The sequence below is a fragment of the Lonchura striata genome, chromosome 2, assembly GCF_046129695.1.
Source record: "Lonchura striata isolate bLonStr1 chromosome 2, bLonStr1.mat, whole genome shotgun sequence".
NCBI lineage: Eukaryota > Metazoa > Chordata > Aves > Passeriformes > Estrildidae > Lonchura > Lonchura striata.
The window spans coordinates 35,679,064-35,695,918 of NC_134604.1; the positions used below are offsets into that span (position 1 = coordinate 35,679,064).

Sequence of the window (16,855 nt, forward strand, 5' to 3'; positions counted from 1 at the left end):
GAAGGCCGTCATTTTTTTTTCATACTGTAGAAAGTGTCAGCTCTACGGTAACAAAAGAGAAGAAAGGAAGTAAGTCTAAATTGTTGCTGAATAGCAAAAAGGATTATGAGGAGTGAGAACAGTGACTAGGGGAAACCAGAAAAGAATCCCTTATTTTGACAAGGTCTTGAAACTATTGTCAGGCAGGCAGAGAATTAGTGAAAAGAATCAAGGAACATGGAGTGTATGAGTGGCTTCATAGGAGTCATGGGAAAAGATTACATTTCAAGTTTAGTTGGAAAACACAAGAAGAGAGAAAACTAATAATGAATAATGGTTTGGATGAAGTGGGATTAGATAAAGTTTAAATTGATATGTATGTGTGTATGCATCTGTGTGTGAAAGGAAAACGGAAAAAAATTGGGACGTAATAAGGAAGAAAAAAAACCTGAAAGGAATGAAAATCAGAAAGCAGTGGAGGCTGACTTGGAGACATGAGAAGTTGTGTCATGATTACAGTTGGGGGATTGTGATTCACACTAGACAAGAAAAAAGGACTGCTCTATACAAGGTGAGAAATGGGGTAGAGTAAAATAAGATTGCAATGTGGGACTCAACCAGAGAAGAGTTACAGTTGTTACTTGCTAGATGGGTATTTTCTCCAATGGAATGAAAACAAGAAAAGCCAGGATAACAGTGAGGGAGGCAGAAAGAGGAAAGGTTGAGTATTCTGACAATCATTGGAGAAGAGGCTGAATAAAAATTAGGTCCTGAAGGACATAAGAGACATCTAAAAAGGAAAGAATGAGTAAATATGGCACCCTTTGAGCAGGGTGCAAGCTAATCATGACTGCATGATGTTTTTGCATCATGACTTTGCAGGTGTTGACCAAGAGCTAGATTTGGCTTCTTGGAGCAGTGCTAATTATTTGTTGAAGGTAATATCTTCCCTAATGATGTACAGTGACTGGTGGTCAAGTGCTCCCTGGGCATCTGTGGAAGGATCCACAAAAAGCTATTCCTGATAAAGTATAAATTTCTTTGAAAACCCTTTTACTCTTCATTCTTCACACCAGAACAGTCATTTTACAATAAGAAGGTTTACCTTTTGGCAGCTTTTTTAGGACAGCTTGAAAACTCAAAGTCATCACATGTGAAATCAGAGAAATCAGGAAAGTGTTTTCTGTATGTTTATATGCAGTAAGAAAGGAAACTTCTAATGGTTTTGGAAAGCAAAATTGAAGGAACATCACCAGCTTTCCTTTGACAATTAATAAAAGAAATATCCCAAATTTGGAGCTGTCAAAGGGCTAAATAAAGATCATTCTTTAGCTTTGGTGACAAAACAGAAATTGTGAAAGGCTATTTAATACTTTTTAGATACCCAAATGGGCTTGGTGTTTCTGAAATGTGAAATAAGATGTCCCTTCCCCTGGTGGGGGGTTCAAAAATAGATATCTTTGAGGTCCCTTCCAATCCAGACTATTTGATGATTCTCTGAATCTCTGACCATCTTAATTATACAGCCAACTGGAAATTTCTGAGGTACACATATATCCTGAGGTTACTTGCACAACAAGAATTTGACAATCTTGTATTCTGCTGAGGTCTGGGTGATGAGACAACTGGTGAAGCCATACAGCCATTCATTTTGCATGTTGAATGAAAATCAGTGTCAGGGTAATTATCTTCCTATGCATATAATAGCAGAAGTAGAAGCAGCAGTATTCTTTCTTGCAGTTTTCTGAAAAACAATACCCAATTAAATATGATTAGTTTTGATTGTAATAAAAGTCTACAGACGTAATTTTTATGCAAAACAGTGTCTTCTTGAAAATAAGACTTAGCATAACAAATGGCTCTGATGGCAGTTTTTATTAGAAAGGATAGGTCCAGGGATTTTGAAATCTTGCAGTTGAATAACTGTATGTTTTGATTGGATTGTTGCTGCTATCATAATACAGTTCTTATCACTAAAATTCACATAATGAAATATATATCTTATTAAGTTGATGTAGTTGTAGTAGGGTAGAAGTATAGCAGGAAAGAATTATGCAATGTTTACTTTTCAAGTGTAAACAAGTCCGTCAAATCAAATAATTGCAGAAGTAAAATAAAAGGCTATCAAATTACAGTTGTTATTATGAAAGCAAAAATCTTAAAAAGTGTTAATGAAGTGGCAGAGCATGTGGTAGAAAATGAAAAACCCAACAGAATGTTTGTCTCAAGGATTTTAGGAATTTCACATAATCTGTAGAGTTGATTTTTCAGTAAGGGACTACTTCAGCTGCTTGTATCACCTTTTAACTGCAGTGAAGGAGAGAAACTTGCTGCAAAGAGTCTTCACATAAAGGAACAAACAAATCTGAGTTTGTCAGGTCCTTACTTTGGCATTCTGTGTGCTGGGATTTATTTCAGATATTTCACAAAATTGTGTGTAAAAACCTCTCTACCTGTTTCTTATTTCTCGCTCTCCTGAAAGTAAATGTCACTGAAGATGAATAGTGCTTTCTTCTTAGAGAGGTAAGTGAACTCTAATAGTGATGATATTCTAATTTCATTGCTATTAGAGTTCACTTTGCCAGGAAATTTCTCTTGAGTGGTGGAGTCTGGATAGTTACCCTACATTACATCTCTTTCTTAAAGACATTTTGTTGTCAAATGTTTCGGAGAGTCCTCTAGAATAACAGGTGCAGCTGTAAATGAAAGGCAACTGTTACCTTGCCTTTGTGGGGTGTTCTTTTAAACACTGGGGCTTAATTAAACTCTGGTAATTTGTTCAAGAAGGGGTGTGCATTCATCACGTTCTGGAACATGAACATATGTAAGGTCAGGAGGCTGTGAACCTTCTTGCATTGCAAGTGTATGTTGGCCATGCAGCAGAAGCTCTTTTATTGTCTAACGATTTCAGGTACATCTGCTCCCATGTAGCAATTTTACATTTTTTCCTGGTCAATAGTATCTTTTTTCCTCTGACAGAAATACAAGCTCCTGGATGAGCCATGTGTTGATTCCAGCTCCTGTGCATTGGAGAAGGGATGCAGTTGGTTGTGTCCTCCCACAGACCTCATCTTGTGAACCACTTTTTTGCAGTCCTGTGGCCCCTTGCTGTCACAGGTGCTGTTGAGCATCTTTCTCAGAAGAGTGCACATCGTGTGCACAGAAGCCAAGAGCAGCATTTCTTGGCTTTTGGAGAAGGCGAAAGATTGAGTTGTTCCTTGTGGATATCCTTATAGGTTTGGCTTGTGGGAGTAGGTGCTGGATATCATGACAGGCATGTGCTGCCAGTTACAGGTGTAGACAAGCCCAAAAAAGCATTTGAAAAAGCTGCTAAACCGGAGATCCGGCCTTTCAGTGGTGCATAATTACAAAAGATATATGGCATCCCTTAAGCAGAAATTTGTTTCCAGTCTATAGCCATGAGAAATGCAGAGAAAACATATTCAAGGCAAGCGTTCACCTAACTTCACACGTCATTTTTAGACTCTGTACATAGAGAAAGGAAATGTCCAGCCACAATTCACCTCACCTACCTGAGATTTTTAGCAGAGGATGAAATTAAGACCTTCTTGTGCCTGTTTTTATTCACTTGAGTATAGTGTTAGATGACTACCTCACATTTCAGCGTTATAAATGTATATTTTACTTGTGATGAAAGATGAAAGATATCTGTCATTACAAGCTTGCACTCTGGGAAGCTGAGAAAGAATTTTTCCCAAACAACTTGAAAATGCTGATGATTTCTTTGATTGAAAAGAAGAGAAAACTGAATGAAAATGTTTGTAATTTTTCATCATTATCTAAAATCATGGAGGCTGTAGTAAATTTTGCTTTCTCTTCTTGCTGAAATCTGATATAAAAGCAGGATTAGATAAATCATGAAAAGAGGGACAGAAGAGTAGGTTTCCACTACTTGCAAGAAATTGAAATAGCAGGTTCAGGCAGCTTGTTTAGGTGCTTTGACAGGCCAGAGACTGTCAAGTTAGAATGTACAAAAGCAGAGGGTATGTCCATATGCTGCTAAATGAGAGCAGCAACAAGCCAGTTCCAGTGCTGGAGCCATGACTCGCTTTCTACTTAAGTGTTGGCTCAGTCCTTGGCCATTTGCTTCCAGCAGGCTCCAGACAGAAACAGCCCTAAGCACTGAGACTTGGCTGAAAACTGACTATAATTTAGTAGTGTAGGTGCAGCCAGAGAGTCTATATGCAGAGTTAAATGGTGCTAGCAGTGAGTGGTACTGCATAAAACATCATTCCACCTGCCTCAGGTTGGAACAGTATCTTAGTAGATTCTTTAAGAAATAATTTCATATGGTTTGCTGAGCAACCAGCAAAGCAAACAAGACAGAGAATGGTATATGCAGACATATATGTTTAAACAACAAAAGGAGCTGGATCAAGATCAGCTTTTTAATTCATATCACCCCTGCTGCTATGGAGCCTGATAATGGAACTCTGCTGCAATTAATTTTGATTTGAATTGAAGGCATTTTCAGAATGGCCACTGTCGATGATAATAGAAACCCCTCAGATGGTCATAAGCAAGATAACGTTTGTGTGCAAATACAAATTGAGTATTCAGCTTGTGTTTTCTCCTTTCATCTTTCCACAGAGGTTGCTCACTTCTCATATCCCTCTTTTTCCCATTTTGCTGCACTAATGAGTTTTTAATGCAAAGGAAAAGTGATTATAAGCAGTGAAGCAAAGACAGCTTTATAGAGCAAGACTGAGGAATTGGAGGCATAGATCAGAGCTATCCACCAACCTAAGATGAAAGAGAAGTTCATGAAAACAGAGACATATAGATAGCTTTGATTTCATTATCATTAGACAAGAAAGGATAAAAAATGGAATAGCTATAAATATCTTCATATGTAATAAGTTGCCCATATTAATAAAAGAGTCTATGTAGAAAGCATTGAAGTGATAACATTGGGCAGGATGACATCCTGTAGTAAAATTTTTTCTTTCATCTCTGGTGTAAGTGTAATGTGATGCGATTACCCAATCCTAATAAACTACAAACCCCAAATATTATGCACATTTTAAATATTATACTCATTGATGCTGTGTTTTCCTGTAATTCTTGAGCATGAGTTGTTTGTTTGGACTTTTCTCTCTCTTTCCTTTTAAACACAGATTCTGGAGATTGTATTTCTATTACAGATTTCATGGTTTATCACATCTTGAATTGTAAACAAATTACATAGTTGGTGGATCTTAGAGGAAGCTTTTGTTTGGCAGATACATGTACCTTGTTAAAATACAAGAGAAGTACCTAATTACATTTGAAAGGTGCTTGAAGAGATAAAGAATGATTTATATATAGTGTTTTACGATTGCAGTTAGGGATCTAATACAGAAAATTAGCAGTTGGGAGTGGGGAGGAGTGAAAAAAGTTCATGTTTTGAGAAATAACAAATTTGTTTCTCCAATATGAAGTTAATCCCAATCCTTTCCTTCAGTTTAGATTTTTTTTTCCATTAAGTATAAATTAAGACACTGAAGCAAAGCTATTTTCCAGGGCATATCCCATCATTACAGAAACTAAAATAGCATGATTAATAATTTTTTCTTCTTATTATTTTTCTTTTTTTTTTTTATTTTTTAATCAATACTTTCTGGCCAAGTAAAAAATTGCTGACTAGTTGTATCAAAGTGATGCTTTGAAATTCTTCTGAGATTTTAATGATAGATATGTTTCCATTGCTCTGCAGTTTACCTGCAATATGGTGAGCCTTTGTAGCTTTCTCAGGAACTCTATCCATTTAAGAAATGAGAAAAGGGAGGAAAAGGGAAAAAGATATGTTAAGTGAGTTGCCTGGAGGAACAAAAACAATCCATGTCAGACTGGAACAAGGTTTTGGAATACTGCTTAAATCAGTGTCATCTCTTTAGCTTATAGATTTCTTGTCCAACACAATCCATTTTGGTGCTCTACATTTTGTAGCTTAATTTATTTTGACACTGGGACTCAGCATAGGAATTACATTAACATTCTGTGCCTTTTTGCCATTCAGCTGTCTCTTGCAAAGGTTCTCTGTCATGTTCTTGCCCTAGGTTAATAAAGTAAACAAGATGTATTTCAGTGCATAATTTTTGCATAAGTACTGTGAATTTCCTGTCTCTTTTTGTATTTCAATGTAAATTGGAGCTTGTAAGACAATGCATAAACAATTTTTCTTATATTGTGAGAATATTAGGAGCAGGTCTTCTATTTTGACTTGAAACTATTACCTTGGAAACTATTTAAACATTGGCACAAAGTCCTCAAAGATGTTTTATCAAATACCAGTCTTATTATATTGGTGATTTATATAGCCATTGCATACTGAACTTTTACTATTTTCAGTTTTTAGGCTTGACCATGCCCCCTCAAGACAAAGGGGAGTTAGTATTCTATATTTTAGAACTCTTCAGCTATGTGTTGGAATATGTGCTTCAGTAAACCAATGATACTCAAACAGCTGTACAGTGTGCCTATGAATTACCTTCCATGTGGATTTAAAGAATTTTCTGTTTTTATTTTCTTTAGGTCAATGGAACAGAAATTGAATATGAATTTGAAGAAATTACTTTGGAGAGGGTAAGTTTTATTTATTCTTTCTTATAGGAAAAATATAATCTGTAATAAAAATGTGATTAATTATGAAATTAAAATTGGTTAAGAATCAATTTGTTTATATTTTGAGTAAAGGTGTCCACTGTTTATTCTAAACTGTAAAAATGTGAGCAATACAACAGGTAAGTCTTTCATGCTGTTAAGAAGTTTATGGTTTAGCTACTTGCATTCAAAAGGCTTTTCTTCCTCATAACTCTTGTCAGTGCTCAGTTTGGTGTTTGGTTGTTGTGAAGAACCTCTATGACTTGGTAACTCCCTTTTTAGCTTGTCAACTGGAATTGTGGAATGTTTTTGCTTTAAAAATCTTTGGTCTCCTGGCATATGTGCATGATAGAAGATGTGTAGTGTTATACTATAAAAGAAGAATTTTGAAAGGGTTTTTAATGTTCAAGTGGCTGCATAAATGCTATAGACCATATCTATGCTTAAAAGATATGCTTACTCAAAGGCTGAATTACCTGAGCTGTAATCAGAGCTTGCAGTGAAGGCTTTGTTGGTAATGTAGCACCAAAAGCAAAGCCACATGTACTGTACCATGTCTCCATGGATTTGGTGTTTTTCCTTGCCTTTTGGTTATGTAGCTGTCTTACAGTGCTGACTTTGTCTGACACAGATTGAGGCCATATGGGCCATGTAGGGTGTGAGAAAGAAGGTCTAAGCTTTATAATATGTCATAATCCTTACAAAGGCTTCCAACAGATGCAAGAATGTCATTGCTGAATTCCTTTAGTGTTCTACCAATATCTTGGGAATATGAAGTTTTTCCATCTTGAAGCACAGTTCAGTTTCTTTCTACATAAAATGATTGAATGGAAGGCCAGATTTATCAAGATATGGTTGATGCCATGTGAACAAATGGTGTATGGTAGCAAATTACCATTAAATTAGATACTTAAATGATGTAATTCACTGCAGTTTTTCTGCATGTTATATTTTTGATTTTCCAGGATAATTAATTCTGTAACCATTAAATTTAAGGGGATACAAGTTTATGTTCTCATTGATTTGCTCTCTCAGGAAAATTATGAAAGAGCAATGTATCTTTTTATCATAGCTGTCCTCATAACAGATAATACATAAGGTTATAGGCACTTTTAATCTAGTGTCTCCCAATTTACTTGTGCATCACTAGTCATTCATTGGACCAGAGTTTTCAAAGGTCACTGAACAGAAAACAGAACACATGCCTCCTGGGTGATATTTTGAAAAGTGCTTTATTTTTACAGATGTGTAAGCTATCAGTGTACATACTGCAGAATGAATGTGATTTGCATCTCCTGTACCTGTCTGATGAGGATAATTGGTTATTCACAGTGCAGCATAATATCAGCTAAAGGCTGAGCAACAATAGCAAAAAGAGATACAGATCTTAATGGACAATGTTTTAGTTGTTTTCTTGATGATGCTGGATCTGTGGCTTCTGATTACTACTGCTTGAAATGTTCTGTCACATGTATCAGTGTTTTGTCTCAAAGGCAGGGTACTGTGTCTGCTGGTTTTTGTGTGAGATATAAAACACAAGTGATTGCCTTTAAATAGCTGTCATTTATGCCAGACTAAAAGCGTTTTCAGAAAAAAAAAGACATTTTCTATGTTGATTACCCATTTTTTTCCACAAAACTGCTTTTAGAAATTAGAAGAAAATCCTCTCTGTATTTAATGGCAAAGATGAAAAATATATTAAGATTTCTGCTGTAGAGAGGGAAAAATGTAGTTTGCCCATATCAAACAGCTACTAATAAACTTTACATTTTGGTCCAGTTATTCAAGTCATAGAATTCTGCATGACCAAAAACATCAAAGATTTTCTTCACAAAATTTATACACATTTTTAAATGGTCAGTATAATTAAAAAAATTTAAAATGTGGGGAAAAAAAAAGTTGAGGGTGTATTAGGGAAAAAGCACACTTTTTTTTTAGATAATAGAATGAAAGGGAAGATGGTAAGGGACTGATTACTTCAGTGCACTTCCCAGTCTCTATATACACTGTTAATTTAATTATTAGGAGATCACCTTCATCCGTAGGCGACATGGATTTGTGGGGCCTATTCCTGAAGTATTACTATTACTGGTATTGGTATGGAGCTTGCCCCAGGGTGAAGAGATGTCCCCATCTCTTGGGGTAAAATAAGGTTACTGTGTGCAGGCTGGCAAAAGGTGTCCAGTGTGCGGCTGGAGAGCAGATCAGCAGCGTCCCCAAAATGCCAAGAGCAAACTGTGCTAATGGTCTGGTGGGAAGGACAGTGCAGGGCTTGCTGAGCATCCCCGAGCTGCCAAAGACCATGCTGGTGTACCAGGAAGTTGACTGCAAAGTTACAGGGGGCTTTTGAAGAAAGCTTTTTTAAAAAAAATTCTCTCTTTGAAATAGTGTTATTGTTTCTATTTAAATTGTTGTGCTGTACTTTGCAGTTAAAAAATACTTGGGGATTTGAGATTAAAAGGCTTCAGTGAGACTTGACATAAACGATTAATTTGAGGCAGATCCACCTTAAATCTGTGATCAGTGCTGATTCCAGGAGTTAAAGAAGTTTTAAGTACCCTCCTGACAACCCTCTCTTTAGTGGGTGCTCTTATCCTTTTACTCTTCAGTTGTGCCAGCCACTTATCAGGTACCTACACCAGTCTCTGAGCTCACTGTTAAATCATCTAGAGCTCTCATAAGAACACACTTGAGTAACAGTTACAACTGTTAAGAGAAATCAAACAAATTCTCTTACTGGGGTGGGGGGGAGGGGTGATAAATACCTTGAAATACCTCAGAAAATATAGGAGATTCTCTGCTAACTTACCAGCATAAAATACAGATATGGGTATAGACTAATACTTTATGCTTCTTTAAAAAAATACAATGTCCATATGCACACTCAGACAAAAATAAAGTATTACCTTTTTCTAGCTTGAATATTAAAAACATTTTAGAAAGGAAACTCTACATAACATAAGTCATATTAATGCAGTGATGTTAGTCTTCCATTACTGAAGGACTTGAAAAAGCCATACCCAGTGCTATCAAGAGACTTATTTGCATTTGTAAATCAGTGGTCAGCGTAAGAGATGATTAAATAGTCTCTGGTACAAAGCCTAACCAACTTTCCTAAGCTGGAGGAAAGTTTTAATTGATTGACTCCTTGGTACAAGTGCTGTGCTTGGAGACAGATGCTGAAGAGAGGATTTTAAAAGATGTTGGAATATCAGGCAATATCAATACTTGCCCTGAAGAAAAGTTAAGACAGTGGGTCACTTAATAATTCTTATTGGATTCATGCTGAGTTTAGTATCTGAGTTCAGATCACAGAACCTTTTTGCTCATCTAACCTTGACTGCTTTTTAGATGTTGCACAAAAAGAGGACATTTATGATTAATAGGGCTGTTTTCAATAGGTTATTTTCACGTTTGGTATGTATTTTCATTTTGTAGCTATATAAAAGCATGTTATTAGGTTTTGTGAAATAGACCATTTAGAAAAATCAAATTCTATCAACACTGGAATTAAAGACATCTAGTTTCCAGTGCATTTGCCATTCTAAGATTGACTGAAAAGGTTGAGCTCTGACTGAGAATTTTGCCAAGGCTAAAACATGAATGAAGGATCTCTGTTTCTTTTTCTTTTATACTCCAGTGAATTTTCTGACCTGTCATAATAATACAGGTTACAGTCAGAATGTCCCTGTATTTAATTAACCATATAGTTTTACCAAGTTTTCAGGAACCTGTTGTTTTGTTTCCTCCTCACTTTTTCAGATTTTGTTGCAAGTGCCTATTGTCTCACTACAGCTGAGGGAGAGACAGGTATGAATGCTTACATAGCATAATTATTTCCTTAGAAAATCAGGTTAAATATATTCATAGAATCATATTCCAGAAGAGCAAATTCTATATGATAATTTATCATCTTGCATTGTGTTGTGTTAAGCCTGATAAATTTAGTTCTGTACCTGCCACAGGCTCTGTTCAGTGGAGGAACTAAACAATCTACTCTGTCTCTTCTTTCCTTTGACTTGATAGTTCAATGACATCAAGCACCATCATAAGAAGATTTAATTTTTCTACTTGGAGACTATCATTCTGTAAAAGACTGGGTTTCTACATTTCATCAAATTGAAGGACTTATTCAAATCTTAACTAGAAAGACTAAAACTAGTCATAGGTGACCACAGATTAGCTCAGCTGGTTAGAATGTGGTTCTAAAAACACCAACACCAAAGGTTGTGTCTTCAATCCCCGTATGGGCCATTCACCCAAGAACTGGACTCTATGATCCTTGTGGTTCCCTTCCAACTCAGAGTGAAATTATGGCTTAAAGGCTAAAAATTAAAAATCCTGAGGAAGCAGTGAAAAAGAAATCCTGATACATTTAAAAAAAAATTTATTACAAGCCTCAGTTCTTAATCACTTTGATACTTGTAAATCTAAGAAATAATCACTACTGTAATCATTCTTTTTTCATCACTAATTTCATAGGTGAACATGTAGAAGTTTTCAAAGATATGAACAGCTGGAACACTGAAGAACAGATTGTATTGAATGACACAAGTATTTTAATTTGACGTGATGTCTTATTCTTTTATACCCATCTATATAACTTGCTTTTGTAGAGATCACAGAATTATAGAACAGTTTGGGTTGAAAGGGAACTTCAAAGGCCATCTAGTCCAAGCACCCTGCAATGAGCAGAGACAGCTTCCCCTAGATCAGGCTGCTCAGAGCCCCGTCTAACAGTGTCTTGAATGCTTCCAGGGATAAGGCATCCCCAGTTCTTCTGGGAAACCTCCTCTAATATTTCACAACCCTCATTGTAAAAAATGGCTTCTTTAGATGTAGGCTAAATCTACATTATTATAGTAAAAACCCCGTGTCCTACATCTGCAGGCCCTGTTAAAAAGAAGTCTAACCATATCTTTCTTATAAGCCTCCTTTATGTACTGAAAGGCTACATTAAAATCTCCATGGAGGCTTCTGTTACCCAGGCTGAACAACTCCAGCTTTCTTAGCCTGTTTTCATGGGAGAGGTGCTCCAGCCCTCTGATCACCTTTATGGTCTCCTCTGCATTCAACAAATTCAACATCCTCCTTATGCTGGGGTCCTAGAGCTGGATGCAGCACTTTGGGTGGGATCTCACCAGAGCACAGTAGAGGGACAGAATCCTCTCCCTTGATCTGTTGGCTATGCGGCTTTGAATGGAGTCCAGGATACACTCAGAGTGTGTCCAGCATCTCACCAATCAAGATCGCCATTTGCTTCTATGTCTGGGAAAAAAGGTTTTCACTATTACTCAGTAGTGAATCCTCTTTCTGGCTTTTTTAAGATCTTAGACAGCAGTTCATGCACCAGTATGCTTTGACCACTCAGGACTGATACTGTAGTATACCATAGTGCCAGGAAAGCCCTCCTTTAATTGTTTCAGAAATAACAGAGTAGAAGGGAATGGTCGAGAAATGGCCATTAGGCAAAGGTATTTTAAAAGTTTAAGAGCATATGATGCAGATGCCTTTTGAGAGTCCCCAGTGCAAAAATCAATATCTAACTATCAACTGCCCCAGTTGAGTAGTCTGGCATATTCTAACAGGAGAAAGTAAATCTTTTAGAGCGAGTGTCCCTCAGGTACCTGATGAGCTCCACCAAACTCAGAGTTGCTCTGAGTGGTTTTTTTTTTGCAGAACTGTAAATTATTTCTTTACAGTTGAAAGCTTTCTCTGTTCCCTTAGTACATTTCTTCTTTGATACACTTTGCCTGCTTTCTTCCTAGGTGGTAGTTACTCTTGCAGCCTCGGACTGAAATAAATTATAATTAACAGACAGAATCCTTCTTATTGACTAGTTTACACTAAAAAGTTCACCCACAAGATTCTTTTTTCCCAGAAGTGGCCTACAAGAAGAGGCAGAAATGTTTGTTTATGGTACTGAGTTATCAGCAAACAGAAAATGAAAATCCCATCTTTTTCATAGTTGCTCAAAGAATTTGAAATACTGATGTCTTGTGTATCCATATAGAGTCTCTATAGTGTATTTCTTGTGTATGTATAAAACAAAGTTCTGTGAAATAAGAAATGAAGAAAGATCCTTGAAAATACATGTTTAGTGTATGCAATCCCTATGCAGGAAATTCTGTTCTGCATTCCAATTCCAATCACATCTTAGTTTGGAGTTGAGACTGATGGTCGGTTGTGTCAGTGGCTGTTATTCACCTCCAGGGAGGTTTATAAGTACTGGAAAGGGCAGGTTCTGGCCCCTGAATGCCACGGCTGAAGCAAGGTCTATGTTCTCCTTTCATCTCTTGTGTCTTACCAGATGTTGCCTTGACCTGAGGCTGTGCTGGAGTGATCAATGCAAGAAACTAAAGGGGTCTGGTGTGAAGTCCTGCTAGTGGGATGCTGAAATGTCAGGTCAACATTTTTCACAAAAACTTCAAAATTTTATTGCTTTATTTCAATGACCTAAATTAAGATTCTTTGGAAGAGTCTGGGTTTTTTTTAATTTTCTTTCACCTCAGAGCAGCCCCAATTCGGTACCGAAATAAAACTAATCACTGGGAAACTTTGTTCTTATTCTGTCAGAAAGTTATTATGCTGAAATTATTCCTGCTTGTAGAGCTGTACTACATGTCTTGTGGGGAACTGTTCCACCAGTGTATGGTAGAAGTACAAAATGTGCCAGTCCAGAGTGTGCATGGAAAAGCAGAAGAGCTGTGAGGGAGAGGGTGGGCCCTACCTTTTGAGGAACAGAGGCTCCTGCCTGATATTCTTAGCTGTCATCCTCCACATTCAGTGTCTGGGACTGGAAATCTATAGGCCCACATAACTGTCTTACTGAGGACTATTGAAAGAGAAGACTAAGAAGTGAAGGAACAGCTGTCAGATATTATACCCCTCTTAGAAGTGGGAACAAACTATTTTTATTTATTATTATTGCTGCTAGCAATTATATGGCTAAGGAGCATGATGAAGTAGAACTGCTGCAGCACTGATAGTATCCTGGAAACAGTGATAGGACTAGGAGAACTGGCCTTAGCTCCACATAATGATATCTGGACTGCTTCAGAATACGTGCTGCCAGAAGAATTTGAGTTATCCAGGGAGAATGCTAAGAAAGCCAGTGGCTTTCCCTTGAACCTTTGTTTATAAGGAAGATTTGCCCTATATTTTGTCATTGCTACAGCTGTGCAGAGGATATGTACTTTCTCAGCTGTGTAGTGGCAGCACTTTATATCCCAATAGGCACGACAGGAAATCTGCAAAGCCATGAAAGGGGAGAGAAAGGAGAGGGAAAGGCTGTAAGTGAATAAGGGGAAAAAAAAAAAAAAACAACAAACCCTGCTACACTATGCTTAGAAAAAGAAGCTGAAACAACACTAAAGATTTAGCTCCCTCTGGGTGCCTATCAAAGAAATTATTTTCTTATTATTTTCTTAGAATTCTGCTTTTAAACATAAATGTCTGAAAAACACTTCATGGATGCTAGCTTGGATAAATCAGAATGGTGTGTTTCTTTGGATGTATCACTGAAATGCTATTTAAACTCCTCTAAGGGTATTTTTGCAGTGGAGGATGTCTGCATCCATGCATGTGTGGTAGCGTTAAATTTCAAAGTAAAAAAATATATAGCTCGGATTTACACCTGATGACTCAAACTTTCCAAGATAAAGAATAATTGTATTACTGTGGATTAATTAGGCTTTTACTCATTTGTAGTATATGTAGTTTTGAATGTTTATGTATTCACTGATTCATATAGTAATTTTTGGGTATTTCTTCTGAGAGATTCACTGTTTCTTGTATACTAGGATCCAGGGAAGATTAGGAGACTTTGGTAAGTGAGAAAATTTATATAACTGAATATTTTGTTACAAAAGCTCAAGATGATATTTTGTTTTCTAAATAATTCGAAGCTTTGAAGAATGCTCAACCAGATGAATTAAAGCTAGAGATTGTTTGCCATATTTTTTGTATTTGATAAGAGTCACATGACACACTGAGCTGTTTTGTTCCCAGAGGAGTAAAATTTCATTCTCCAATATATTGAATCGCAAGCCTGAAGTTACTTAAACTCTCTGCATTGAAAACTCACAGGGAACTTGTTTGGGGAGAGAACATCAGTAGAAAATACATACACTAGAAAGAAGACACAATAACACAATACTAGAAAGTGTTCTCAAAGTAACAAAGACAAAATAAATCAACTCCAGGGGAAAAAATACATATATTCCATATCAAAACTGCAGAAAAGTTAATCATCATTTATTTAAGAGTTCAAAACCTACCTTTGCATGTGTAGGAAAAAAAGAATTCATGTTTATCTCTACTTGAATCTTATCCCTTTAACTGTGCCAAGATCACCAAGACCTTGAGTTACCTATTATTTGAGAAGTTACTTCATGCAAATCATAGCTGCCTTGAGGCAATGTCCTGCTGCTGGTTCTTTTAACTTATTATTATTATTGTTATGTTGACATTTTATTTTTCAGGTAATATCACCCATTTATAGCTTTTCTCCTGTTTCCCAACACACTCACTCTCAACATACAGTTTTCAGGGCGTAATTCTGATTTTTTGCATTATTTACAACTTTATATGAAAATTGTCTTTACTTCAGATGAACCTGTTTAAGATGTGGCCTTTCAGTGTATTTGTTATCTGTAGCTGAAGTTCAAACTTTATGTCACTTCTGTTTGGTGTTTGGAAAGTGAGCATCTAATGGAGGCAGTTTGTGAAGCTGCTTGACAGTGAAGTCAAATCTGCAGAATACTGCAGTTTCTGAAAGGTATACTTAGGTGTGGAGTAGATAATATTGGTCTAAGGGGAAAAAAATCTTTGTATTATTAAACAGGGCTGCCTTTGGTGCTGTATCCTAGTCCTCCAGTCTGATGGAGAAGAGCGAATTTCTCCCTTTCAACTTAATTTTGGTCAGGAATAATTTTGCAGGAGCTTAAACCAGATTTAAGGGTGTTCTCAATTCTTGGATTGTGTCCCAATTTTCAGGAAGTGCAAACAAATAGGTATTATGCTTCACACAGTTTTACTTTTCCAAACTGGCATAAACTGACATTTTGGAACAGTCTACCCAGGGAAACGGAGGAGTCCCCATCTCTGAAAATGTTCCTGTGGTACTTCAAAGTATACTTCAGTGGGAATGATTGTTTTCAGTCAAAGTTGGATTTGCTGATCGTGGAGATCTTTTACAACCTTGATGACTCTATGATTCTGTGAAAAAGGCTGCTAAGAGAAATCATTCCAAGCCTACCATCCACGGAAACCTGGTACGCCATGTTTGTCAGCACTAGTAAGCAGTAAGTTTGTCACCAGTAAGCAGAGCTGCCAGTGTAACTTCCAAATAAACATTCCAGTTCTGAAGAGAAGCTTCTGAAGCACTAGTGGAGGGTACAGCTAAAAAATCAATTATATATGTGTCTGAAATGCTGTCTTTTCCAAGCAGGTCTATTGTAGAAAGTCTATGTAGGAATCTTTTTGCAGAAAGACTGAGAAAGCAGTGCAGAAAAAAAAAATAAAATATGTGCTACAAAGCATTGGTTTGACTCAGTTTTCACTTAGTTTTGCAACTATCATTAGCAAATAGTATGTAGATTTAAAATATATACATTTAAGTAAATGGGGAAAATAAACCTCAATTTACCAGTAGAAAATGACTCATTCTGGAGATGATAATAATCAACTTGCAGCAAAGATGGTCATTTTCGAGGCAGGACTTTAAAAAGGCATTTTTGATGTACTGGATTTGTCTCTTAGGAAAAGTAATGTTTTTCATTGTAGAAAATTACTTTTCATTTTTGCTATAATTTAGAATCAGTTGTAATGCATAAATGAGGGCTGCCCAACCTTGAGGAATCAGTATGCCATTTTGGTAGGGAAAGATATTGCAAAGAGGTAGAGGAATAAGTGGAAAAAATTGCTGGAATACCCAGACTGAATTCCACAACTGTTGTTGTTGTGTACCTTAACACCTTAGCCCAATAAAAAAAATTCAAATTTGTTGTTTGGATGCAGCATTGCAATTATTTTCTGTTCGTATGCATTTGTATTTGAAGCAGTCACAAGATCATTTGTCTTCCAATTAGAACTACCATTTATAGCTTATCTTCAGCTCTGTGAAGGGAAGAAAAGCTTTTCCTTGTCTTAAGAGGGCTAAGAGTAAATCTGACATACGTTTTTGCAAAGTAGTTTTGCAGGAGCAGTGGTCTGCTTTTGTAGCATGTGAAAGTTCTTCGAAATTGTATTATATAGATTATTTAGCTTGTTT

At 36.6% G+C, this 16,855-nt stretch overlaps 1 protein-coding gene across 25 annotated transcripts in view; it reads left to right on the plus strand.

The window, feature by feature from the left end:
- The window catches only part of DLG2 (discs large MAGUK scaffold protein 2), a 989,662-nt gene that overhangs the window by 610,127 nt on the left and 362,680 nt on the right, over positions 1-16,855 (plus strand). For all 25 annotated transcript variants that reach the window (XM_031505123.2, XM_031505124.2, XM_031505125.2 and 22 more), the window contains one exon: positions 6,514-6,564. In XM_031505123.2, the coding sequence (XP_031360983.1) occupies positions 6,514-6,564 (51 nt within the window). The remainder of the gene's footprint in view (positions 1-6,513; positions 6,565-16,855) is intronic.